The sequence below is a fragment of the Acomys russatus genome, chromosome 32 (assembly GCF_903995435.1).
Source record: "Acomys russatus chromosome 32, mAcoRus1.1, whole genome shotgun sequence".
Lineage (NCBI taxonomy): Eukaryota > Metazoa > Chordata > Mammalia > Rodentia > Muridae > Acomys > Acomys russatus.
In genome coordinates this window covers 49,009,069-49,036,990 of record NC_067168.1, presented here as the reverse complement: position 1 = coordinate 49,036,990, position 27,922 = coordinate 49,009,069, and the positions used below count along the sequence as shown (strand labels likewise).

Below are 27,922 nucleotides of genomic sequence, written 5' to 3'. Positions count from 1 at the left end.
TAACTCAGCACCTGGGAGGCAGAGCGCAGCACTGAGTTTGAGGCCAGCTGCTCTACAGAGCTAGTTCCAGGACAACCAAGGCTACATAAAGAAACCTTGCCTCAAAAAACTAAACAAAACAAACCAATACTGACTGACAACTCATCACACCTTAAGTAATAAGGCAGCGGCACCATGTAAGACATCAGATCGCATCCTGGGCCTATAAAAAAGCTTCCCTTCCCTTCTGCCTCTTTAATGTACCCACCAATGGTTCTTTTTGGTGGTTTGTTTTGTTTATTTGTTTGTTTTTGTTTTTGTTTTCGAGACAGGGTTTCTCTGTGTAGCCTTGGCTGTCCTGGACTCACTTTGTAGATCAGGCTGGCTTCGAACTCACAGAGATCCGCCTGCCTCTGCCTCCCGAGTGCTGGGATTAAAGACGTGCGCCACCACACTCGGCCCACCAATGTATTTTAAACTTGCCTTGCTTTATGACTTTCACTGTTCTATAAAACCATAAAAATGTCATGAAACTGCTTCCACAGTGAAACATGGAATTTGGAGTAACTTAAATCTGTTTCCAGGCCATGGTCACTCAAAACGGCTCCAGAGTAAATCTCTTACTCCCTTTAAATGAAAGCTGTGGTTTCTGCACTGACAGGACTTAGCCCTGATCCCTCACTCCTACATTACACACCCAGTACAGTTCACTCTAGCTTTCTTACAGAAAGCAACACTTGTCACTTAAGGCTTCTATTCGTAAGTATTATCGTTTGTACCTTAAGTGTCCCTAAAAGGCTTTATTTTAAGAGCTTGGCAACTGGCCAGAGAAGCTCTTGGAATTTAGAAGGTACAGCCTAGTGCGAGGAAGGACATCACGTAGACCTTTATGGAGGCATGGCACCCTGACTGTTCCCATTTGCTGGCGGGCTGCCATGAGGTGAGCAATTGCTCAGCAGTGTACTCCTTGGCATGTTCTCCCAACTGAAAGCCCAAAGCGCTCATCAGACAATGGAATGAAAGTTTTGAAAGCCCCGAGCCTGAACACTGTCAGGTTGTCTCAGACACCTTGTCACGGGGTCAGGAAGCTAACACAATGGATTAGATGTCTGCATACACCAGTGAGAGGGGCAAGCAGGGCAGGGGTGTGGGTTAGGGTTAGAATTACTCACCCTCCCTGGGTGAGCGGTCAGTCATCTTACAGTACACAAGCAAAAATGCACACAGCACGGAGCAGATTTGGAGTACATTACCTCTGGCTGAGCAGACAGTTCTCTAAGCAGGTGCCCATTCCACACAAACCGCTGATCTGCCTGAGAGAGGTTTTGAAACTTAATGAAATATCTCCAGCACACTAAGTGTCCTCAGATAGAAAATTACACTCGTCAATGCCGCCACCTGGTGGCTAATATGAGTTTCCCAGACACGGCCCAACAGGATACATCCCACTTCTAATCGGCTCCTCCTCTCCTCATGCCTGTCTGCACCTCTCCTACCTTCCTAAGGTAACCAATGGCCAAGAACTAAGTCTCTTTCAGAGCCTACATTCATTTCTCCATCTCCATGACTACCCCCCAAGGATACTTGCCCCCACACAGCTACTTGGCCTCCATCTTGACCCCATCCTGCCTGGCCTCCTCAGAGGTAAAGAAAAGCTACACATGCCCTTTCTGCTGTCTACTCAGTTTTTCAGTGACAGCTACCTCAGCACCAAACCTCTGATCGCTTTCCCTGGAGATCTGGCAGCTGCTACTTAAAGGTCTGACCTCCCCTCTGGTGTCTGACAATCCATCACAAATACAGAGGAGCCTAGGTGGACTCAGCTCAGCACATGGACTCAGCAGACAGCGCTTTGCTGAGCCACATTCCCTCCTAACACCTGAGGTCTTAGGGAATGACCCAGGGGTCACGAGAAGGCGAGTAGCATGTCTTTTAGCATGTGCTCCCACATGGCTCACGTTACCCAAACTTAGTCATTTCACTGCATAACAGTGCAATTATGTAACTAAATATTTTATAAGTCAGTGAAATGTAAAGAATAACTTGCTATTTCTAAAAAGTTGAGTTATCTGGACTACAACTTGATAAAAAGTATAGTGCTAAAACAAAATTATTGTTGAATTACAAGTGGAAGCAGCAACTAAAGCCACAAAGGCTCTGCCACGTGGCTTCATAAGTGTCAAAGCCACAAGGGCTCTGCCACGTGGCTTCATAAGTGTCAAAGCCACAAGGCTCTGCCATGTGGCTTCATAAGTGTCAAAGTCTTTGAGATGCTGAAATGGAAACCTTTAAGGATAAAATAACAGTTGGGAAAATACAACCAAGGAACCAAAACAAAGGAGTCTTTAACTCTATGCAAAAACACTGACCATTCAATGTAATGTTCTTTAATGTCTTAAGGTTTCAATTATCAATTTTATGGTTCTCCGTAAGTGATGTTTTTATTTAGCTAAAAATAAATAAATAGATAATCTTCCCCCTAGCCGGGTACAGCAGCGCACACCTTTGGCTCCAGCACTCGGGAGGCAGAGGCAGGTGACCGCTGTGAGTTTGAGGACGGCCAGAGCTAAATGATGACCTCTGTCCAAAAGAAAAACAAGAGCATTTTTTCTTAAATTCATTTTCTGTCACAGAAGAAATAGCTTCCAGTTCCTCCAACTTAACTATTAACTTACTATTATCACTCTCTTGCCAGGAGCCTCCTCACCATCATCACCTGGCCTCCCGAGCAGCCCTGCTTGCTAGAGCTGTGTCTGGCACAACACTCTCCTTCCCGGGGAATCCCACTGAGTCTGGCCTCCGGTGGCAGCCATCTTGGCCTGCGGACCCTCACACTATGACCTCTGTAAGTCTACCGAAGGCTCTTCCCACAGCACGGGGGCCTTGATGCTCCCACTAAGTACAACATGCCTGGCATACAACAGGCACAGGAGAGAAATTTAATAAACATGTAAGGAAGATAGCAATTGGTTTTAAAAGCATCGATCTCTTTTGTTTAAAAGCCAAATTTCTTGATTACTTAGCTTATATCTAACTTAACATACAATTTTACTTGATTACAATGTAAAATCTTACACTATATGCAGCTAAACAACTAAAATACTAAATTAGTGAAATTTATCATTTTCACTAGTAAAAATGGCCCATTACTGGCAATGTTATATTAATAGCAACCTTTAAAATTCTGTATGCCCCTAAATATGATCATGGTTTCTTAATTGAAAAAAAAAAAAGAAAAAAGAAAAGAAAAGGCAGGACTAGGGGCATGGCTCAGTGGTAGAATCCTTGCTATTCTGCATGAAGTCCTTGGCTTAAGCTCTAGCACCACACACACCAAATAAAACAAATACAGATAAATAAAATCAAGGCAGCAAAAAGCCCTGTCCCTGAGGAGCAGAAACTCAGTTGAGGACATTTAACCCCTAAGATTAAAAATACACTCATTTTAGCACAACCTGTGGCATAGTCCTTATAAATTCCCATCAGAAGGCTAAGGGTATAGGGTTCAAAGGTCAAGGCCTTCTAGGGCTGCACAGTGAGTTCAAGGCCAGCCTGGGATATTGCTATGATTCTGGTGTGACAGCATTAAAGCCAAAGCAAGATGGAGAACGAGAGTACACTTCCAGGGCTGACACGACAGGATGAGAGTGCACCACCAGGGCTGACACGACAGGATGAGAGTGCACCCCCAGGGCTGACACGACAGGATGAGAGTGCACCCCCAGGGCTGACACGACAGGATGAGAGTGCACCCCCAGAGTTGTCACAACAGGCTACAGCTTTATAACTGCTCAGATTCTTAAATAAATAAATTACTGCCTCTTCTACTTAAAAAACAACACTACAGTTGGCAAGCCATTACATACTGGAATACTATTTTCAAAAGCTGAGCTAAGAGCAATGAAATCATAGATGAATACAACACAATGAAGACTTGACACCCAAGCTTACATTTAAAAGCCTGATAATATTTATGTAAAATTATAAACTACGGAGTTCGAATGTAGTTCAGTGGCAGAGTGCTTGCCTAGTATGTGCAAAGCCATGTGTGCAATCTTCAACACCGTGTGTTATGTGCACATGCAGACACACACACACACATTCTGAAAGGTTTTCACATAATCACTTGTGTGTTTCTATTAGATTCTTGAGTATCTAGCCCGATTTATGGCAATCTTGGCTGTGTTTATATACAAGGCAGGGCTCTCAGCGAGGCCTGTGACAGACATCTGAAATATGGTATGTTTTCAAAGTCCCACATATGACTCTAATACAGTCAAAAGTAAGGGAAATCAAAACAGCTGGGGATGTGGGTCAATGGGAGAGTGCTCGCCCAGCACACACGAGGCCCTAAGTTTATCTCCAGGACTTGGGGGAGGGAGTAATAGGAAAAAAATCATAAAAGACATGCCCCTTTTAAAAACAACTAAGAATAAAATAAACACATGAAGATCCAGCTTACCCTTTCCAAGAGACTCATTTCCTGGAATTCTGGGCTGGTGTTTGACAGCCGCTGCAGAGTATGGGTCAAGTCATACGTTGTTGAAAAGTAAAATCCATCCGTACTCAAGACATGGTTTAGCATTGCTAAGAAAGTTTTATTATCTTGTAACTGTAAAGAAAAGAGAGAGTTCGACACAGGTCACAAGTGAGAAGAAAATCTATCACCATGAGAAGACAGCAAAATTAAAAACATGTCTGACATCCTGGAACAAGCACCCAGTCAGAGGGAGGAGACCCTATAAGCACAGCAGGTTATTACACAGACGCGGTGTTTAAGAACAGCATCGGCTGAGGCTGCAGCACAGACTCCGGTGTGCTGCACTTCCCACGTCCTCTCTGTCCTATGCACTGTGCGGTTTACATCATTATCCTCATTAGCAGATGAAACACACAAATCAAGACATTAGCATCACCTTACTTTCAAAAACTTCACTGGTTTGGGCTGGATAGAAATAAAACACAATCATTTTTCATTAAAAGAAAGATTAGAAAGCCTAGGAAAAGGAGTATTTCCTTTATTTTGGAATAATAGTTTTAGCAGACTTTCCCAGTTAAAAAACAATATGACTTTTTATGAAAAAAAAAAAAAAAAAAGTCAAGGTTTGGTAATGTTTAGTGGCCATCAAATGGTTAATATATAAACTTACACATTCCGAATGTGTATATACACACATTTGAGCACAGACTAGCAAAAGCATAATGTAAACAGAACAGAAAAAGAGCTTTATGGCTTGACAACAAAGTATAGTAATCACAAAGAAATTGTCCAAGAAAATATTCCTGAGTCGCTATGATGAATATAGCTACTTTTATTTCATGTGTTGGTGTGCACGACACTGCATGAGTGTATGGGGGTGGGTATGGAATCCAGAGGATACTGTGGGTGTTATTACTCAGGGCACCATCTTTATTTTTATGATTTTGATTTATTTTATGTATATGAGTGTTTTGCCTACATATAGAGACAAAACATTCATGTATGTATGTATGTACGTATGTGTACCATGTGTGATCCCTTGACACTGAAGTTATGGATGGTTGTAAGCCACCCTGTGGATATTACCAACCACTGCCATGACCTCTGCAAGAGCAACAAGTGCCCTAAGCACTGAGACACTCTCCAGCGCCCTCCATCTCTCTCTGTGGAGGCAGCCATTCTTAGAGCCCTGGATCTTACGTCTAGTCGAGGCTGTCTGGTCAATAAGGCCTAGGGACCCATCTGTGTCGCCTCCCCATCATCCCTGGGATCACAACTGTAACCACGTCTGGGTTTTATTGGAGTTCTAGGGATCAAACTCATGTCGGCAAGAGAAGTGCTTTAAAGACTGTGCTCTAAGCTTTTAAGGTATTATTTCTCATGGAGAATGAATATATTAATATATATTAGGAAAAAGGAAACTCTAAAGTATAAAAAGCTTATCTTACAGTTTCTCTTGTTGAGACGGAGCTATGATTCGGCATTCTTACAGGGAAGGCATATGTTTTAGAAAAACAAGTCTTGTAGAAACAAACAAGGCATACTTCCTCCCTGAGGGTAAGACAGTGGTTGGGTGTGAGAGAGACATTTTCTGGTAATCTGCCTATATGCCTATATAAGTAACCTTAATTAAACACATTGATTCACACACAAGAATCAAAACTCTTTTAAAAAATAATCTTAGTAGCCAGGAACAGTGGTGCACACCTTTTGAATCCTAGCACTCAGGAGGCAGAGGCAGGTGGATCTCTGAGTTCCATGTCTGCTATTGCTACATAGTAAGGCACTGTCTCACCATAAAAACAAAACAAGCAAACAAACAAACAAACAAAAAAAACCTCAGGTGTAAAACATTTTTAAAGGCATATGCTTTACTCCTAGCATTTGAGACAGAATCTCTGTGGGTTTGAAGCCAGCCTGGTCTATACAGTGAGTTCTAGGACAACCAAAGCCATACTGGGGGTGGGAAGAGATTTTTACAGAACACTGTAAATTACTTTGGAAGCAAGCATTCTAGAGAGTGAAACTTTGTAAACCCAATAATCACTCCCAGAAAGTAAGCTTCAAAACTTACTTTCGGGCTTGGTAGACTATTGCTCAGTGGATATAATGCTTGAATTCAGATCCCTAAAACCCACCTAACCCTGGCACTGTGGTGCCATGCATAATCCCAGCGCTCCTATGGTGAGGCAGGAGTGGAAAGAGAATTCGTGAAACCTCACAGGCCAGTGATTGTGGAGATAAACAACTAGAAACCCTGTCTCAAACAAAAAGTGGAACGTGAGGACCAACACCTGAAATTGTCCTCTGACTACTGCATGTGGGCCATGGCACACGCCTGCCAATCTATACACCACACAAGCACATACACACAAATATTTAAAAATCAGAATAGGGTAATGTGAAAGTGTCACAAATACCTTTGGAAAATAAGTATTAAGTCTTCACTTTGTAACGGTGTAAAAAGTGATCATGCTATCTTAACCTTAGTAACATAAATTATTTTATACAAGCCACTGTAAAAACTGATTGTTCTATAACGTTTTAAGGGATTTATGAAAACATTTAAAATGCTGTTGGAGATGAAGAGGACGCTCAGTGACTAAGAGCAGTGACTGCTCTTCCAGAGGACTGGGGTCCAGTTCCCAGCACCTACATGGTGGCTCACAAGCATCCGTGACTCTAGTACCAAGGGACTCTTCTGACCTCTGCAGCCACCAGGCACAATGTTTGCACAGACATGCATGCAGGCAAAACATTCATACACATAACAAAAACAAAACAAAACAAAACCAAAAGACCATAAGCCAGTCAAGGGTGGTGCACACCTTTTATCACTGAACTCAGGAGGCAGAGAGAAACAGTGAGGCTAGCCTGGCCTACAGAGTGAGTTCCAGGACAGCCAGAGATACACAGAGAAACCCTGCCTCGAAAAACCACAGGGGAGGGTGTTCTTAGTGTAAGTTAAAAATGAATGAATTAATGTTAGCACTGTGTGTAACGCATGGATTTATCCACGTCTCTGATGCAGAGCCCTTTTACAGCTCAGCTGAGCTTCAACTCTTGATCCTCCTGCCTCAGTCTCTCTAAACCCTGGAATTGCAAGTGTGTGCCACTATACCCTCTAGTGGGTACATTATAATTAACACTACCAGAAACATGAAAGTTAAAAACATTTTACTTTGTAAAAAATTTATCAAGAAACCTGAACTGTGCCTGCTCACTGCCCCGGGTCACATAATTTGCCATTGGGAATAACTACTGTGACACTGGTAAACGTTACAAACTTTCCTAAGTCCAAATGAGTTTTTGGCGTTTTATCCTTTGCACATTGACGTCATACGACACTTGTGGCAGTTTAACATCGCTTCTCTTCCTTTCTGTGACGGCCACGTGCTTACGCTGGCAGCTCTGTGCTCAGAACCTAGACTGACTGAGGACTGCTGTGTTCCCACAGGCAAGCTGCTCCATAGCTCCATTCTTCTGTCCAGTTTCAAAGCACTTTTAGGGTCATCATTGTGTCTGTTTGACTTTCACCTTTACAGTTAATATACTTTGGTCACTAACATTTACTATGTTAGGGATCTAGTGCTAACGAGAGCAGGTGCCTGACATCTCTGGACAAAGAAAATGAGCAACGAGAGCACTATGTGAAAATGTCATGTGTTCTGTGCACAAACTCACGCCCTCTCTTTGTCCCATGTGAACAGTGAAAAGAACTTTCTTTAGAAGAAAAAAGAAATGAAAAACAATTTCAAACATATCTAATATTTTATTTTTCTATAGAGAATACTCAGCTAAGGTAATATTAAGCTTTTTCTTTTTTTCCTTTTTCTTTTTTCTTTTTTTTCTTTCTTGTTTTTGTTTTTGAAGACTGGATTTCTCTGTGTAGCCCTAGCTGTCCTGGAACTCCCTCTCTACACCACGCTGGCCTCGAGCTCAAGCGACCCGCCTGCCTCTACCTCCACAGTGCTGAGATTACAGGCGTGTGCCAGCACTACCCATTCTATTTGTCCTTCTTTCTCTGTAAGAACTTTATAATTTTAAATTTCTCAATATTTAAAAATAAAACCCAACAAAATATATAAACTTTAAAAACACTTTTTAACTTATTTTTTTAATGTGCATTAGTGTTTTGCCTACATGTATGTCTATGTGACGGCCTCAGATTCCCCTGGATCTGGAGTAGTTGTGAGCTGCCATGTGGGTGCTGGGAATTGAACCTGGGTCCTCTCTGGAGGAGCAGTCAGTGCTCTTAAGCACTGAGCCATGATCTCCAGCCCCTTAGAAGGTGTTTTTATGGACAGGTGGAAAGGCAGTAGAGCACAGTATTTACAAGTTGCTTAGTAATTAGGCTTATGAGAAGCCTACCTACATTTTACCCCACTGCGCGGCACTGCTGAGCTCTGCGTTAGTGACGGCTTCTAAAGTCTTACCTGAATATCAGTTAAGTGCAGCATTGTCTTCTTATAAGAAAGAACATCGAAATCTGTGGCTTTCCAGATTGCATGATTAAAAAATTCACCTACTTTCATCTTTTTGGTAATGACAACAAGATAATTACCTGGGGAAAAAAAAGTCAAACATGAATTTAAAAAAAAAAAAAAAAAAAAAAGAACAGGGCTGGGGATTAAGATCAGTGGTATTTAGTGTAGTGTGATAAAAAAAAATGTATGAAATGTAATAAGGAGGTAAAAATGTCAACAGTGCTGAAAGCTGGCCTTCTAATAATGTTATTGACTGTGGGACTTCAAAAGGAAAGGTCAGTGATAGAGCTATGCTCAGCATGTGTGAGGTCTTGGGTTTGAGTCCTAACATATCACAAAAACAACATAAAAAAACAACAAACAGAAGACACAAAGTAATTGCTTTTATTTGTAAACTTTAAAGCCTGGCAAAATGACACTGCATTGAGCTACTCCAGTAAAAGCCCATCTTAAAAAAAGCACTCTTAAATGCATGACTATAAAGATTAATATATTATTTAGAAAAAAAACTATTAAAGGGTAACTTTTTTTTCTCAAGATAAAAGCAAACCTTTTGATAACTGAATTATTTATCTTAGTTGGGAGAGCAGAGACAGGAAATACCGGTCATTCTCAAGGCATGCAGGGTTATGCTTATCTGAGCTTGTGCCTTGAAATACCAGAAACCACAAGATCTGGCCGGTGCAGGGGAACCCCCTCTGTACCCCATTCCTGTCCTTCTCATCACTCTAAATGGTAACAGGCGCGCTGGGGCAGTCGTGCACCTAACTAGACACCGTGAGCCCACGGAGGAACAGCGGTTAGGCGAGCACCCTGACAGCCCATCACCACGCACCGATCTTTACCCTGTCCAGCACCCTTCCCTGATCATTAAACACAGTTCCCTCACCGATTCTCTTGTGACACTAAAGACAGAGGCTGGAACCGTGCACATGACAGACAAACACTATACCATCTGCTCAATGTTCTACTTCCAACTGCCCTGCCCAGAGGCTTCACTGTAGACAAATCTTTCCTAGAAGCTGTCACACTGTGCTACAGTACCCTATCACTTGTATACCTCGATCACTAGATTGTGAATGGTAAAAAATAAAAATAAATAAAAAAATAAAATAAATTGAAATTTTTTTATAACAGCATCTAGCCTTGCTACTGAAATAAAAACAAAAACAAAAGCTTTTTAAAAGTTCAATAAAATGAAAATCCACTTTCTTGTCCATGTCTATAAGCCCAGCACCTGGGAGGCAGAGGCCGGACAGTGGGTTGAAGGCCAGCCTTGAGTATACAGCCTTGAGTATACAGTTCAACCCCAGCCACAGCTATAATACAGCAATAGCCACAGCTATAGACCTCATCTCAAACAGACAAACAGCTTAGTAACTCAGCCCAAGTATCACACTGTTATGCTGTCATCTCATATAAAGTTGAAGGTACAGAATATTCTGATAAATCAATGAATTAAAATTTTTAAATGGGCCAAGCATAGTGGTGCATGCTTTTACTCCCAGCACTTAGGAGGCAGAGGTAGGAGGATCTCTTTGAGTTCCAGATCTGCCTGATCTACTTAGCAACTTCAGGACAGCTAGGACTCTACAGAGAAACCCTATCTCAAACAATCAATCAATCAAGCTAATTAAATAAAATTAAATGCTCTCAGAATTTATGAAAATTTATACGCTTTCAACTCTAGTTGGAGTAAAATCAAACAAGAAATCTTCCTTTTAAAAAGAATACTTTGGGCTAGGTGTGGAGGCACACGCCTTTTATCCCAGCACTCGGGAGGCAGAGGCAGGTGGATCACTGTGAGTTCCAGGGCAGCCTGGTCTACAAAGTGAATCCAGGACAGCCAGGGCTACACAGAGAAACCCTGTCAAGGAAAAACAAAAACAAAAACAACACAAAACTTCAGAAGAAGAAAAAAAATACTCAAGATGATAAATTTAACTGTTTAGCGATTATTATTTTTAGAAACTAAGGACAAATACGTGACCTAGAGACCTGCCTAGAGAATGACAGGAAGATCACCTTTTCTCATTATCTACTGTCATTAACGTAATTGCCTTCTTTGTCATCTTGGTTTATTTTCTCTTACCTGCCACCAGATGGATTGTGCCCAGTATCCCAAATATTGGTCTTGTAACAGCTGAAGGGGGGACATCTTTTTTGACTTAAAAAAGAAGAAAACAAAAGAAGAGCTTACCAGCAAAATAAAAATTTAGTTTAAATAACTTCAAGTAAATAAAATTGCACAATTTATTCTAAAAATAAACTAGCATTTTTTATTGTCTGACCTCCATTTTTATAGAATATAAATAAGACCACATGATATTAAAAGATGGTTTCAAAAGCAACAAGCTTCAGTTTCTTTTTTAAATATTTATTATTTACATAATTTATGCATATGAGTGGTCTATTGGTCGATTTGCAGGTGTGTTTGCATGACAGAAGACAGCATCGATCCCATTACAGATGGCTGTGAGCCACCATGTGGTTGCTGGGATTGAACCCAGGTCCTCTGGAAGCAGCCAGTGCTCTTAACCTCTGAGCCATCTCTCCAGCCCCCACGTATCAGGTTTTTCTTTTCTTTTTTTGTTTGTTTGTTTTGTTTTTCAAGACAAGCTTTCTCTGTGTGGCTTTGGCTGTCCTAGACTCACTTTGTAGACCAGGCTGGCCTCAAACTCACAGCGATCCACCTGCCTCTGCCTCCCAAGTGCTGGGATTAAAGGCGTGCACCACCACGCCCGGCTTCAGTTTCTTTATGAGGTAAACTGTGGGTAATTTCTAATGTTGCCATAGACTAAATACTATCCATGCTTTTAAGAGTAAGTAGAAGTAAGGACCTGAAACAAGAGTTTCACCTTCACGTACCACTAGCAGAATATAAAACTAGAACATTCTTGTCTGAGAAAGAAGAAGCTTCTTCCTCCTGTGCCTCACAACAGTGTGCATAGGTAGGCAAGAAGGTAACACACTAACTTTGATTTTTATCAATGATATCCATTACCAATAAAATTGTATCCCAGAAAATGCATTTCAGAATTGTTGGGTTTTCAGGCAATGTTTCACAAACACACTTTGTGGCACTCTTATTTAGAAAACAAAGCCCCAAAGGCAGGTGTGAGAATTCCAGATCAAGCAAGCTTGTTTTCTTGATTCAAATTCAAACAGCACTATTCACCTCTCACATGTCACATAGAACAGAGCAACTGACAGTAAAAGAGAGCACAGGTTCTCCAAACTTATATGGCCAAGACCTTTATTTTATTAAGCTTCAGTTTTCTTTCAACTTATTATCAACCTGAATGTCAGTATTGTAAACTCAAGTTCTGGTCCTTAAAAGTAAAGATCTTCTTCTAAATAGCTAGTTCTATATAAAATACCAAAAACGGTCAAGATCCATTTCTGTCTGTCCTCAATAATTCAGTTGATTTAACAGTGATAACCTAGAGGGTATTTTTGTCCTGAATATATTGAGACTATCTAACAGACCCAAGTGTACTCCTGGATGAACAGTGCGATTTACTGACCAGAGCGCAGTAGCAATAAAACTGTAGCAATTGTTGGAATATATGTTAGTTTTTCATGGTAGAAAAAATAACCTATTTTCTATGGCCACACTTCTTACTCCTAATGGTAGAGAGACTGGCTGGGAAGCGTCAGGCTCTCACCATCCCTGACTTTGTATCAAGTGCTCCACTTCATCAAGGGCTTGGTACCATCATCACCTTAACGTAAAATCTGTCCTGACCATGAACATTTCAGTCTACTAAAATGGAGCTGCAATATCTACCTACAAGTAAAGTCATTGCTAGTTCAAAAATAGCTGAGAATATACTTTACTAAAACACAAAGCACTAGCTCACTCATGAATTATAGTGTTGAGTGATATAATACATCTCTAAAAGTACATTAATAATAGTTAAAACTAACCAGTTACTGTGAAACCATCAAGAGACCACAGAACATGTTAATTATCAACCTAAAACAGAACTCTAATGGCATCTGTCGAAGGAAAACTACCTAAGGCGCTTAGAGAAATAACCTGCTACCCATACATATGACAAGTTGTTATATTTTTCTTACATCTTATTAATCTACTGAAAATATTTTTATAGTTTACTTTACCCACTCAAACAATATTTACTAAATACCTACCCTGGTTATTCAAATATTTTCTTTTCTTTGAGATAGGGTGTCAATATATAATCCTGGCTGGCCTGGAACTTGTTATCGAGACCAGGCTGACCTTGGAATTCACAGAGATCGGCCTGCCTTGCCACCCAAGTGCTAGGATTAAAAGAGTATATACCTTCAGCCAGGTGGTGATGGTATACACCTTTAATCTCAGCACTCAGGAGGATCTTTCTGAGTTGAGGCCAGCCTGGTCTATTGAGCAAGTTGTAGAACAGCTAGGGCTACATAGAGAAGGCTTATATCAAAAAAAAAAAAAAAAAAAAAAAAAAAGAAAGAAAGAAAAAGGAAAAGAAAAAAGTATACTTTCAAGGATTTTCTTAAATAAAAAAGGATAACTGAGTGAAAATGAACTGGAAATTTTAAATCAACGAAATATAACATTCTAATGTTAATATGCTGGTACTAAACCAAAGAAATATGAAATCCTAATGTGCTATTACTTGGTGATTAACAAATGAAATAAGAAATTCAAATGTGTTATTTATTACCTGGTACATTGCTTTGTCATTAAAACATTAGGGGCTAGAGAGATGGCTCAGCAGTTAAGGACACTGGCTGCTCTAGAGGTCCTGAGTTCAATTCCCAGCAACCACATGGTGGCTCACAACCACCTATAACATGATCTGATGCCCTCTTCTGGCCTGCAGGTGTACATGCAGGCAAAAACACGGTATACATAATAAAAATAAATAAATCTTTTTTTTTAATTACATTTTCTTCAGAACTCAGACGGTTCCATACACATAACTGGGGGAAATATTTTTCGCACCCAAGGGAAGCACTGATAAAAAGAAGCAAGTTTGCAATGATTACACATTTTAGCCAGTGAAGTACGGCCTATTTTTTCATGTTAAAAGTGCCCTCATAGTTATTAAACTTTTTAACACACTCAAGTGTACTCCTGGATGAACAATAAGATTTATTGACCAGAGCACAGCAGCAATAAAACTGTAGCAACTGCTGAAATATATGTTAGTTTTGAACAAAACCAAAAGCAGCCGTGAATGCTCTTGACACTTAAAGCAAAAACATCTTCCCACTCACTCAAATGTTAGCTCTAGTTCAGTCACGGGAACCAAACCCTATCAGAAGACAGAGAAGGAAACGGAAATGAGTTCAGACACGGGAACCAAACCCTATCAGAGGACAGAGAAGGAAACGGAAATAGCTCTGGCCTAGACACGGTAACACAGGCCTATCGTCTCAGCACTAGGGAGGAGCTGGACTCAGGCCCTAGACAAATGGTGCCTATGCAACTCAGCGGACCTGGCTCCCAGCATTGCCCAGCATCCCTCAGTTCCTACCTGAACTTTCCAGCCCAGAGCTGGCTTCTCTCCCCCAGAGGCTCTTCACTAAATAATCCAGACATTCTGGTTCCCTCCCTCTCTCCGAATCTCTCTGTGTGCAAGCTCCTTGGGCGGGTTAGAGCTGCCCGTGACTCCCTGCCTTTGTGTGCTTTGATTGCCTTGAATGGGCTCCTTTTGTTGCTGGAGAGTAACGACCAGGAAGTAGACACAGGAGGGTCCAGAGTTCTGGGTCAGCCTAAGTTACATAATGAATTCTAGGACAGTCTGGACTGCACAACAAAACCCTTTCTCAAAATCACGTCCCCCTAAAATAACTGAGGTAGCAAAACTTACATTTTCTAATAAGAAGGCACCCAAGGAGCCTCACAATGGCACACCACTGACAGCTCCAATATCTGTGATCGCGGCACTGACTCTCTCAGGGATACCCTGAGACTAGCCATACCCACCTGCAGGGCTGACCTCTGTGGACACTCGGTCAACGGTCAGCACTGACTCTCTCGGGGATACCCTGAGACTAGCCATACCCACCTGCCGGGCTGACCTCCGTGGACACTCGGTCAACGGTCAGCACTGACTCTCTCAGGGATACCCTGAGACTAGCCATACCCACCTGCAGGGCTGACCTCTGTGGACACTCGGTCAATGGTCAGCACTGACTCTCTCGGGGATACCCTGAGACTAGCCATACCCACCTGCAAGGCTGACCTCCGTGGACACTCGGTCAATGGTGAGCACGTCGTCTGCTCCATCGTCACAAGCTTCCACATAGAACTTTTCAGGTGTAATGTGCCTAAGAAGAAATCAGCAGGCATAAATAAGTCAAATAAAATCAGGACCTGAAAATTACTATATTAGGGTTCTAACGCAGCATAGCTTCCTACTTCTACACAGATGGTACTGCTAAGTTCATTATCCTTATGGATTTACTGCAATTCTTTCCATTTGTGTGTTTAATGCTGTTAAGATTTTAATTTGCTATAAAGACATCAATTTGAATTGCTTGAAACAATAGTCTTCTCAAATGCATCACAGTCATCATCATAAAGAAAGCGATACAGCATAGTAACACCACCGTACAGAGCCAGGCCATGTGTGTGGGACCCCAGGCAAGGAGCTCTTTTTTTTACCCCCTAGCTCTTCTCAATCTCCTTAAAATAAGGGAATCATCACAAGTATAACATGCATAGTGAGAATTTTTGGTTTCTTTAAAAACACAGAAATATTATGAGAACGTTTTTGTTTTAGTCCCAGGTGTGGGATATGGGGCTGCCTCACACTGGCTGGGGCAGGGGTATGGTTTTGAAGCTGCAGATAGTTTACCTTTGGAATTCTGGGGACTCTACAAATGCCAGAGCCTCAAGCAAGGTGTCAGCAGTGGCAGCTGCTGGTTGTTGGACGGAGATGCCCTGTGACAAGGATCTAACTCCCCCAGGGGACTCAGTGCTCCTGGCCAGTAGGCGCAGCCTGAGGGTCAGCACCCTCTTTCCCTCCTACCCAGTGCTGGGTGTAGGAAGGAACAGGAGTGCTGAAGGGAGGCAAGAAAAAGAGCCCAGTAAAGCAGCCAAAAATCCAGCCACAGAATGTATTAAATAAGCCAGGTTTTGGTACTCAGTAGCCCTGGCTGTCCTGGACTCACTCTGTAGACCAGGCTGGCCTAGAACTCACAGAGACCCACCTGCCTCTGCCTCTCAAGTGCTGGGATTACAGGCGTGGCACTTAGTAAATAAAGGCTAGGGATATAGTTCAGTTGGACAAGTACTTGCCTTGCAAGGCTCTGAGTTTCATCCCCAGGATTAATTCTTTTTTTTTTTCCTTTCCTTTCTTCCAAGACAGGATTGCTCCATGTAGCCTTGGCTGTCTTGGAATTCAATCTGTAGACCAGGCTGGCCTCGAACTCAATGAGAGCACCTGCCTCTGCCTCCCTAGTGCTAGGATTAAAGGTGTGCACCACCACCACCAGGCCTAATTTTTTAAAAAATACATAACAAGAACAGATTAACCTTAGCTAAAAACACTAAATTGTTTTAAATAAATTACTTAAACATTTGCTTTCTGTTAAAAACGTGGCGGGGTGGGGGGGGGCAGAGATTGCTGGTTGATACATTATGTATCTTCCCGAAAACTTTCATTTAATAAAAAAGACAATAAAGTAAAATAGAAGGGACACAAAATGGCAACCCACTTTGGTATACAACTTTATACCCAAAGTCTAATCAACAACAACAAAACAGTTGGTTTGTCAAGAGATCAACTGGACAGCTCTGCCAAGCAACTCAGCATGGTTACCACAGGCTAACTCAGGGAGTGTAAAGAATTAACAAACAGGAAGGAGAAAAGTGGGCCAACAGTGCAGCGCTTAATTGGAGAAGAGAGGCTGCTGCCACTAGAGGTGGAGTTCAAGGCTCCTCCTCAGACACACACACCCACAAAAGTCCCCACTAATCTTTACTGTTGATGCCCAGACTTTCCCTTCTCTTCCCACTTAGCTTTTCTACTCCCATAATTCTGCCTCGCGTTGTCTACGAACAATCTCACACAAACCAACATAGCCATCACTGCCTCATTTTCTATTTACCTAGGCTGTTATCTGGTGTTACAGAAACATGCCTTGTAGCAGAATTATTATGTTTAGTATTTGAGTTTTCTGAGAAATAGCCAATCCTCGATTATTCAAATACAACTAACATCCATTTATTGGCTAATAGTGCCTAAATTGTTAATATTAGAATAGGTTCCTTCGTTTTAAGAAACAGGGCATGAAAACTAATATCAAGCCAACTACTATACAGCCAAGAAGGCAGGTCTGTTTCAAATGTCAGCACTTAGTAGCTCTCTCCCGTTAATTACCAGGTGTACTCCCACTGAATGGACACATCTCCATTTCTTTATTCCCTCGTTGATAGGTATTTGACCCAGCTTTTGGCTTTGGGGTGATTAGTAATGAAGGTGCCACGAACAGTCTTGCACAAACATTCAGTGAATGCGCTCCTATCCACTGCGTAACTGCCCAGAGTGCCACAGTCAGGGCCCATCAGGATAGTACATGTGTGTTTAACTTGGGCTGAGAAGGGAGAAAAGTAGGAGATTGTGTACACAAGAAAACTCTGCGGTGTGGTGGATGTGTCCTGTATGCTAACACCAGCAGTGATAGTGTAAAAACTCCCAATGTTTACTGAACTGTATACTTTACATATGTGCCATTGGTCATGGGAACTAAGTATCAATAGTCAATAAATATATCTATATCTAATAGAAAGAAAGCAAAGCAAGAAGTCCTAAAGCAAAACCAAGGAAAATATAGGTGGGTTGGGGAAATTGGTGATACCAACGTTGTTTAAAGATTAAGTGAAACAGCATATAAAATCTGCTGGGCATAAGGAAAACACAGCCATGTTCCGAACTAAGCCTGGGGACGGCCATGCTCACCTCCACCTCACAGAGCAGGAGAGTCCCAGGAGCACGCCTGTGGCAACCAAGGCTGGCTCACGGGGAAGCTGACTTTTGCTCTGACACAGTAAGATGTACAGTGAACTCGTGGTCCTCCAGGAGCAAGAGGGGCCTCTTATACTCACTACAGCTTCTAAAAATCGTTTGTGAGGTTGCACCTGTGCCACAGCATCCACGTGTAGCTAGAGGACAACCTCAATGTCATCCTGGATTGCCACTTTGTTTAGGACAGGGTTTCCTGCCACTGCCACTGCAGATGGCAGCCAGCTGGCCTGTGAGCTCCCAGAGGTTCTCCTGTCTCAGCTGTCCATTCCGCTGAAGCACACTGGAATTACAGGTGAACACCTGCTTGGCTTTCCATGGGCTCCTGGGATCTGAACCCATGTCCTCACTCTTGTACAGAAAGCACTTCACCCACTGAACCAAGGTAAGCCCCACAGTGACACTCTTTCCACAGGAGACAAACTGCACATCTTCATTATAGGACTTCTAACATAAGACCAAAAAAGTTATTCAATTAATGCTTTAATTTAATATAACCCCAATTGTGCTTAAATGGTTTTATTATATGTATAATTACTACAATAATGATATTTCTAAAGGGAAAATTACCTATACCTCACATTTTAACTGTCCTAGTCTCATTAACAGTAAACTTTTACTGAAAAGCCCCAAATACCATCTTCCAACTTATCTGGATAGAACTTTTACCAATAGAAACCTGTATATTTCCAAGAAATATTTTTCAAATCAGAATATAACAAAACTCATAGTTTTATAAATATCAGAAACTTTAAGCATGTATTTTTTAAAAAATATTTATTGATTGTGTGAGTGCACGTGTATGCCGTGGTGAGCGTGTGGGCGCGTGTGTATGCCGTGGTGAGCGTGTGGGCGCGTGTGTATGCCGTGGTGAGCGTGTGGGCGCGTGTGTATGCCGTGGTGAGCGTGTGGGCGCGTGTGTATGCCGTGGTGAGCGTGTGGGCGCGTGTGTATGCCGTGGTGAGCGTGTGGGCGCGTGTGTATGCCGTGGTGAGCGTGTGGGCGCGTGTGTATGCCGTGGGTGAGCGTGTGGGCGCGGTGTATGCCGTGGTGAGCGTGTGGGCGCGTGTGTATGCCGTGGTGAGCATGTGGGCGCACGTGTATGCCGTGGTGAGCGTGTGTGCGCGCGTTTATGCCGTGGTGAGCGTGTGGGCGCGTGTGTATGCCGTGGTGAGCGTGTGGGCGCGCGTGTATGCCGTGGTGAGCGTGTGGGCGCGTGTGTATGCCGTGGTGAGCGTGTGTGCGCGTGTGTATGCCATGGTGAGCGTGTGGGCGCGTGTGTATGCCGTGGTGAGCGTGTGTGCGTGCGTGTATGCAGTGGTGAGCGTGTGGGCGCGTGTGTATGCCATGGTGAGCGTGGTGGGGCGCGTGTGTATGGCCGTGGTGAGCGTGTGGGCGCGTGTGTATGCCGTGGTGAGCGTGTGGGCGCGTGTGTATGCCGTGGTGAGCGTGTGGGCCGCGTGGTATGCCGTGGTGAGCGTGTGGGCGCGTGTGGGGTATGCCGTGGTGAGCGTGTGGGCGCGTGGGTATGCCGTGGTGAGGCGTTGGGCGCGTGTGTATGCCGTGGTGAGCGTGTGTGCGCGCGTGTGTATGCCGTGGTGAGCGTGTGGGCGCGTGTGTATGCCATGGTGAGCGTGTGGGCGCGTGTGTATGCCGTGGTGAGCGTGTGGGCGCGTGTGTATGCCGTGGTGAGCGTGTGTGCGCGCGTGTATGCCGTGGTGAGCACGCGGAGGCCAGAGGACAGCCGGTGGGAGGGCATTCTCTCCTTTACCACTTTGCAGGTCCCAGATATCAGGAGAACTCAAGCGTTGAGAACTTGCACAAAATTGAAGGGTTAGCCGTGATCTATTCCACTACAGGAGAGGAAGCAAAGTTCCAGTGCCACAGTCTCTCTCATGGCTGTTAGACTTTAATCAAGTGAAAATATTTATCAATAAAAGTTGGCTTAAGTAAAAACGCTATTCTAGGCTTGGACTGAAAACACGAACAGTGACGTCAGCTGACTGGCAGTCTAAGGGCAGGAACCATGACTTAGAACCCTGCTAGTCACAGAAGCACAGCGCTGTCCTCTTTCCTGTTGCTCGTCCCCTACCAATCACTAACTGGCCTTAACGTGATCTCAAATATAGCTGCCTTATGTCATGAATTTTGTCCTGTAAAGTTTTATGTTCCCTAGAATTCATTTCAAAAGCTGATTGGGATTTAAAAAAAAAAAAAAAAAAACAAGTACTTATAGTAAAAAATAACCGAGTAAATATTCTTTGTGATGCAACGTTTGCTACCACGCAAGGTTTTACTGCTGTTTCCTTTTAAATCTTCACCAGCAGCCACCACTCCCTGCAGACAAGGCATCAGCCTTAACCTATATGCCTTGGTCTCCTCATGCGAGAAGACAGTGAACGCTCAGTTCTTCAGGGAGGGAGTGTGTAGCCAGTGACCACAGCATTACGCTCCTCTGTGAGGCCTGACTGGATGCTTCCATTGGCTTAGTGAAAGAGTAAATGATTTTAAACATTATTTCTTCTCCTAGCCAAGAAAATGCTACTAGTAACATAACAACGACCACTTAATATCCTCAGAAATCCAACTGTGAATTAAGGTAGGCTTCTAGGACACTTAGGACGAAGCCAACAGTGGCCTTCAGATCTGAAAGAGCACTCTTTTTTTTCTACTAATTATTTTTTTTAATTTATTCATATTACATCTCAATTGTTAGCCCATCCCTTGTATCCTCCCATTCCTCCCTCCCTCCCGCTTCTCCCCTACTCCTCTCCCCTATGTCTGTGACTAAGGGGGACCTCCTGCCCCTGTATATGCTCATAGGGTATCGAGTCTCTTCTTGGTGACCTGTTATCCTTCCTCTGAGTGCCACCAGGCCTCCCCATCCAAGGGACATGGTCAAATATGGGGCACCAAGCTATTAAAAACAAGGAATTTCCGAAATTTGTGGACAAATGGATTGAACTAGAAATTATCATAATGAGTGAGTTCACCCAGAAGCAAAAAGAGTTAAATGGTATATACTCACTTATATCGAGACACTAGTCCAAGGGGCACGTCCCCATGAAAAACTTTACCTACCAGGAAAGTGGGTCAGAGGGGAGGACATCCTATTGAGACTTTAGGTGAGAGAAGCCTGGGAGAATGAGGAAATAGAAGGATCCAGAGGGTCCTGGAAAACTACAAGAGGAACTGTATGACAGGCAGATCTGGGCCCTGGGGCCTCCTCAAACTATGGCACCAGCCAAGGAAAATATAGGCAGTAAACTTCGAACCCCCACCCAGACTAGCCGATGGACAGCACTCTTTTTTCTCTTCCTTCTTTCTTTCCTCTTCTCTTCCCTTCCTTTGCCTATCTTCCTCTCTTCCTCTTAGTGCCTATATTTTCTGACAGGTCAAATTTCAAACTTTATTTAAGAAGAGAGAATTTCTCTGATGAGAACTTTAATTTTAATAAAGTACAACTGCAGCCACATTCTGCAGGAATTTTTCAAAGTTAACCTATCAACTGGTTATACTGCACTCTCAACTAACAAACACACAGAACTAACAGACTTCGCAGAAATCAAGACAAAGAAGCCACCGCATCTGTGGCCCACATGTATCTCAAGACACCTAGCTACAGTGTGACTCAAATAGACAAGACTATAAACTTAACTTATAGTGAGAGTTTTTCAATAATTAAAAACAAATACTTGATTACTAAGTTCTTAAGTAGAAATATTGCAATGTCAAAATTTTTATGATCAGAAATTGATTTAAAAAAAAGTCTTCATTGCAAAGTCTTTATGTGGGCCGAGGAGATGGCTCAGTGGTTAAGAGCACTGTCCACTCTTCCAGAGGTCCTGAGTTCAAGTCCCAGCAACCACATGGTGGCTCTCAACCATCGATACTTGGATCTGACATATATGTGTATGTATATATGTATATATATATATTAAATAAATAAATCTTTTTAAAAGTCTTTATATGTTAAATTTAAAGAAAAGCAATGTATTGTATCACATTATAAACATCAAGTGTCGTCATCATTTTCTTCCACTGTGAATTTCAAGTATCTGAAAATATAACTCCACGCCTTGTGCAACATACACACCCTATTTCAGGCCAGAACTGACCTCTTCAAGATCCTGTCAAACCACACTGAGGCTGCAGACAGGGCTTCTGCTGCTGCCCAACCTGCTACCCCTTCAGCGGCGAACGTTTCTTTCTGCTGCATCTTTTTTTTTTTAATGTGTGAAATTAACTTATTTTATATGCATTACTGCCAGCCAATTTGTCATCCACTAAAATGGTTACTACCAGGAAGAGAAAAACAGGAAAGAATAAGTGCCGGCAAAGATGTCACAAAATAAGAACCCTGGTGCTTTCCTAGTGGAACAATAAAATAGTGCCGTCAATATCAGTCTTTCAAAATCCAAAATTAGAATTGTCATTTGACCTAGCAATACCCCCATTTTTTTTTTCTTAAAGACAAGGTCTCACGTGGAGCCTTCTGGAACTTGCTATGTAGACATGCTTGCCTGTAACTCAAAGATCTATCTTCCTCTGCTTCACTAGTGTTGGATTAAAGGCATGGCATCATGTCTGGCAGCAGTTCTACTTTTGTGTATGTATTAAAGACATCTAAAAGAAGCTGGGTGGTGAACAAAACCATCCTGAGTTAGTGGTAGCGCACATCTTTAATCCCAGCACTAGGAAGGCAGGGCCAGGCAGACTTCTGAATTCAAGGTCATTCTGGTCTACAAAGCGAGTCCAAGACAGGCAAGGCTACACAGAGATACCCTGTTTCAAAAAACCAAAACCAAAAACTGAAAGAAAAATTGCCACATTTAAAACGGCTTAAATCACAGTAGCCAGAAGACAGAAGCAGCGTGAATGCCCATCACTGGACAGACAGGGTGTGCTGTGCTGCAGTCGCGCACCACATGACCCTCAGTGTGGGTAACTAAGGCTGGCCATGAACGTGCTTGTGCCTCCTCCTCCCTGCTCCCAGGGTCACAAGCACCTGCCACACAGGCACACTGCATGGCGTTCTGGTTAGCTACGGATTACATGTACAACAGCAGATATCCTTTGGGTATGGGTGTAATAGGCTACATCATTTGGTCTGGTAGAAGCAAATTCCTATATCAAGAATGATGAAACTTGTCTAAGGATGCAACTCAGGCTGTGTTCCCACTGCAGTGCAATATAAGACTACCCACCACTGATGGTATGTTAGTCAGCCTTGAAAAAAAAATCTGACACTTGCTACAAGATGGTTGAACTTTGAAGCCTCATAGGAAGGAAATGAACCAGTCACAAGAGGCAAAGTCCTGGGCCACTTAAATGAGGCTCCTAGAATGACTAGTTGACCACAAAGGAATCGGAGGACGATGGTTGCCAGGGTGGGAGGGAAGAGTACAGAGTCATTTAATGGGTACAGAGTTGTAATTTTGCAAGAATTGAGTGCATAAAGATAATGCATTCAAGATGGTACATTTTTAAAGTATGTTACCACAACTAAAAATTACTATTTGGACTGGAGAGATGGCTCAGCAGCCAAGACCACTGTCTGTTCTTTCAGAGGTCCTGACTTCAATTCCCAGCAACCACAGGTGGCTCGCAGCCGTCTACACTGGGATCCGATGCCCTCTTCTAGCTGCAGGTGTACACAGGGTACTCATACACATAAAAAGAAATCTCTTTTAAAAATACGTTAATCAACTTTTTAAAATATATTATTTGCACAGAAACATGACTATTGTGTCATAAAACTGTAGCAGCATACTTCCTCAAACCCTAAAAGAATTAACGTGTCTCTGGTTGGACAGACAGACATAATCAATATCTAACAAACAGGTTCAGCGTGTGATCTACATGTGGCTGAGAACAGCTATGAATGCAGCCTGATATACAATCATAAACTTACCTAGCACGTTTTTTGTTTTGTTTTTGCTTGTTTTTGGTGCACCCTGACAGGACAGTTCTCAAGTAAGAAGTCTGTGGACAATAAAGATTAGACAAGCCCGAAAGCGTTCTTTGCCTTACTTTTGGTTTCGGCTGACACTCAGAGAGAAAAAGGGTGGTACAGAGTGGCTTTAATATTATCCAATAATGCATTTTTCTATGTTTTGCAACTTCAGACTTATTGCGTCTAACATTATTCATGCTTACACATGTAGCCTAAAAAGCTAGGCATGTTGACCAATATCTATAATCCTAGCACTTGAAATGGTGAGGCAGGAAATCGTGAGTTAAAAGCCAGCCTGGGCTATGCAGTAGGACTTTGTCTTTTAGAACAACAAAACAACCTAAATTCTGTTTTCTATATGAAAAGCCCGTATGCGTGTGTGAGCTATTTTCACTTAACAAGTAGCACAGTTTTCCACTTGGCTGTCCACAGACCAGCGAGAGAAGAGAAGGTCATTGGAGTGATACGTGTAATGGAAAGATGGCTGGACTCTTGGCCAGCTGGGTTTCAAGGTTTACTCTGCCATGCTTAGTGTGTGACTCATGTGACCAGGACTCCGTGTGACATTCCTCAGTGAGAGCAGACAACGTATCAGCCTATGACATCACAGAGGCACTGACAACATACACACCAAGGGGCTTAAGCCTCCGATGCTTCCAAAGGACACACGGCAAACTGCCCGGCTCTGCTCTGCCTCAGGTAGTCTACACTGAAAACGTCGTTTACTCAGGAGATTTATGGAATAGATGCTCTTCAAAGGTTCTTGATAAGCATTGAAGAGGATCAGAGAAGAAATCAACATTAAGGTATTGATCCCGTATTAGATCCATTCAGCCTTCTTAGAGACATAAAGTATGCGGGACGGTTCTTATTGGCAGAGTGAGTAGATTGGTTGCCCCAGCTTCAGTCCTCTTGTGGATGAGAGAGTAAACAGAGTGCTTAAATTGCATGAATATTTAGTGCCCAAGCCCCCATGACAATAAATCCTCACTTCTAGCTTTAAAATCCATATGGGAGCTCAATGAAGAGAAACAAGGTTGTCAGAGACGGTATCTACGCGCTTCCTTTAGCACTTTACCTACAGACGCACCTTACAAAGAATATACACTGATTATTTCCAAAACACACAAAAAAAACTATTCACAGAGACTGAATAGCCTCCCTGGGTTGATGATCTGGGGTGAAAACAGATTCGAACTCACAAACCCCTTGCTAAAGAAAAACTTGGAATGAAGTTCTACCTTCACATTTACAGAAACATCCAAAACCTGAAGGACACAAAGCTGGTAGAAAGTTTAGGAAGTTAATCCATGTCTGCTCTGACTGAACCGCCTGAGAGCTCTCTTCTCTACTGCAGATGCGACCCGCTCACAGACAGGAGAGGCGAAGAAAGCCCTCTGGCAGAGGTTGAAAATAAACCCAAGACTGAAGATAGACAAGGAGCAGCAAACCTTAGCTCGGCTCACCTGAAATAAAGTTAGAAGATTATAAAGAAATTAGAATTCAGGTGGCTAAAATTGTGGCCTTCATTGTGTAGGTTAATAAAATGGAAGTGGAAATTGTAGAGGATGGACAGAGCACAGCTAGAAGGAGAGCTTTAACAAGGCGGAGATGAACTAAAGAAAATGTATGACATAATGTACAAAAGGTTACTAATTAATACCATAGCACTTCAGTATTTATATAAGTTATGTGCCAATACACCTATAATAAATAACTTTTTTTTTTTCTTTTCTTTTCTTTTCTTTTTTCCTTCAAGCTCAGGGTACCCCTGGCTGTCCTGGAATTCACTCTGTAGACCAGGCTGGTCTCCAACCCAAAGATCCACCTGCCTCTGCCTCCCGGGTCGAAGGATTAAAGGCGAGTGCCACCATAGTGTGGCAAAGTAACTTTTCATATAGCTTTTTAGGCATTTTTAGAAACTGGCTACTCTGTCCCACCATTCTGAGATAGGTCAGCAACTAAGTCAACCACAAGTATCTCTAAAACAGTATTTTTTACTCAAGGGTTTTATTTATATATATACAGTGTGTGTGTGTGTGTGTGTGTGTATACATACAGACACACACACAGGCTAAAAAGAAGGGTGATAACAGATTCTAACTAACAAACCCCTTGCTAAAGAAAAATTTGCAAGGAAGTTTTTTTAATCATTTTTTATTAATTTATTCATATTACATCTCAATTGTTAATTGTTAGCCCATTCCTTGTATCCTCCCATTCCTCCCTCCCACCCGCTTCCCGCAAGGAAGTTTTATCCTCACATTTACAGAAACATGTAAACCTGAAGACGGACAGCGACTTCCCTGTAACCCCAGCTTCACAGTTTATACTTCAATACAAAACCATCGTTCCCAGCAGCAAAGGATGAACTTCCCTTCTCTTTCAAGTGCGCATAAGAGGGTATCTGCCTGCACTGAGGTATGGACTGGTGAGACCTAGCGCCCGGGCAGCCCAAAAATAATCTTCCTAGAGGCAGGAGGATTGCTGTGAGTTCGAGGCCAGCCTGGTCTACAAAGTGAGTCTAGGACAGCCAAGGCTACACAGAGAAACCCTGTCTTGAAAAGCCAAAATCATCATCTTCTTCTTCTTCTTCCTAATTCTCAGGTTATCCATCTCGGTCACTCTTCGTGGCAGGAAAACTCCTGTAACCGAAGGCGGCGCTGCCTCATGCGCGCTTCTCAACCGCACCTGAGACCTAGTACAGGGTCACATTCAGCCCTTCAGCAGCTATCAGGTGGACGGCAACCTAGTTTGTCAGTCAAGTACAAGCGACTCTGGCCCAACAAAGCCCAACACACTTTGCTTCAACTGTCACCGATGACCTGACTGCTCACTTGCAAAGGAGAACTGGTTAGAAGAAGAAACGCAGGTGGGTTTTCAAAGAGAAGCGTAGCAAGAGGAAGAGGCGCAAAGAGTGAAGGGAAGAAAAACACAGCACTTTGTGTAGATGGCCGCCCTTCTGATCCGCGCTGTGAAGAAGTCTTCGTGCTTTACCGTCACTCAGAGGGAACACCCAAACTACATTTGTTTCTCTGCAAACGAGTTAGGCTGCCTATGTCTAAGTAACAGGACTATTTTAACTTAGGTCTTAGGAAGTTCTATTTGCTTCTGCTACTAAAGGCCTTTCCCAGGCTGTGGTCCGTGACTTTCAACCTCGAGGTAAATTATTAAAGCGATTAAGGCGAAGTTGTTCACCGACAATAGAGTGCAGGTGCTGGGGGTTAAGTGACAGCAAGAGGAATGTAGCCCCCCAACCTTTAAACCGGGGCGAGCCAAGAGCTTATAAATGTCTATTTTATGCACCGCTAAACAACCAGAGGCTGGGTCTCAAGTCTTCAAACACCTGGCTTTACTTAAAAATTTAAAAAGTCAATTTTGCTGTGTCAAAACTAGAGGCGAGCCTCTAGCTGTCAACGCAGTCTGTTGAAATAAGCACAGTAAACTCAACCCGCCCTTGGGGGCGACTGACTGAATTCCTGCTGCACCCTAAGGAGGACTCGTCATAGCGGCTCCCCAGGCCAGGAAGCAAGAAAGGTTTGCTGTGCGGGCGGAAGGCCGCACCGGGAGAGCCGGCTGCGGGCTCGGGCCCGGCGGAGGGCGCGGCTGCAGGACCCCGGGCCTCCGCTGCGGCCGAGCCTCGCCGCCCGCTCGCCCGCCCTTCCCTTCCCTGCCAGCGCCGCAGCCCGCGGGACTCACAGCTTCAGCTGCTCGTAGGCCGCCGCCGCCGCCGCCATCGCGCACCAGCTCCTCCTCCTTCTTCCGCTTCGCTCCACCCGCAGCGCACCCCGACGCCACCTCGGCTCCGGCGCGGCCGCTCTCCAGCTGCGGTAGCCGAGGAGCCTGGTCCCACCCCCTCCCCCGCTCCGGGGACCGCCTCTCGGGAGAGCACGGGAGCCGGCGGGGACAACCAGTGCGCCCGCCGGGCGGTGCGAGGCTCGCCTCCCGCGCGCGCGGGTTGGAGCAAGCCCTGGACACGCGGTGACGTCGTCTCCGCGCATTGGTGCGACGCGCTGCGGAGAAAGGC

General features: G+C 43.4%; 2 protein-coding genes across 2 annotated transcripts in view; both read right to left on the bottom strand.

Annotated features, from left to right (window-relative positions):
* LOC127184023 (phosphatidylinositol-3-phosphatase SAC1) overlaps positions 1–27,922 on the bottom strand; it is a 142,306-nt gene that overhangs the window by 25,154 nt on the left and 89,230 nt on the right. The window lies entirely within an intron of this gene.
* On the bottom strand, positions 1,143–27,758 carry LOC127184025 (phosphatidylinositol-3-phosphatase SAC1-like). The gene is made up of 6 exons (XM_051140238.1): positions 27,595–27,758; positions 15,143–15,240; positions 11,039–11,113; positions 8,896–9,023; positions 4,442–4,591; positions 1,143–1,292 (listed from the first exon to the last, which is right to left on the bottom strand). The coding sequence occupies exons 1-6, from the start codon at positions 27,630–27,632 to the stop codon at positions 1,173–1,175; spliced, it is 609 nt and encodes a 202-aa protein (XP_050996195.1). The 5' UTR covers positions 27,633–27,758; the 3' UTR covers positions 1,143–1,172.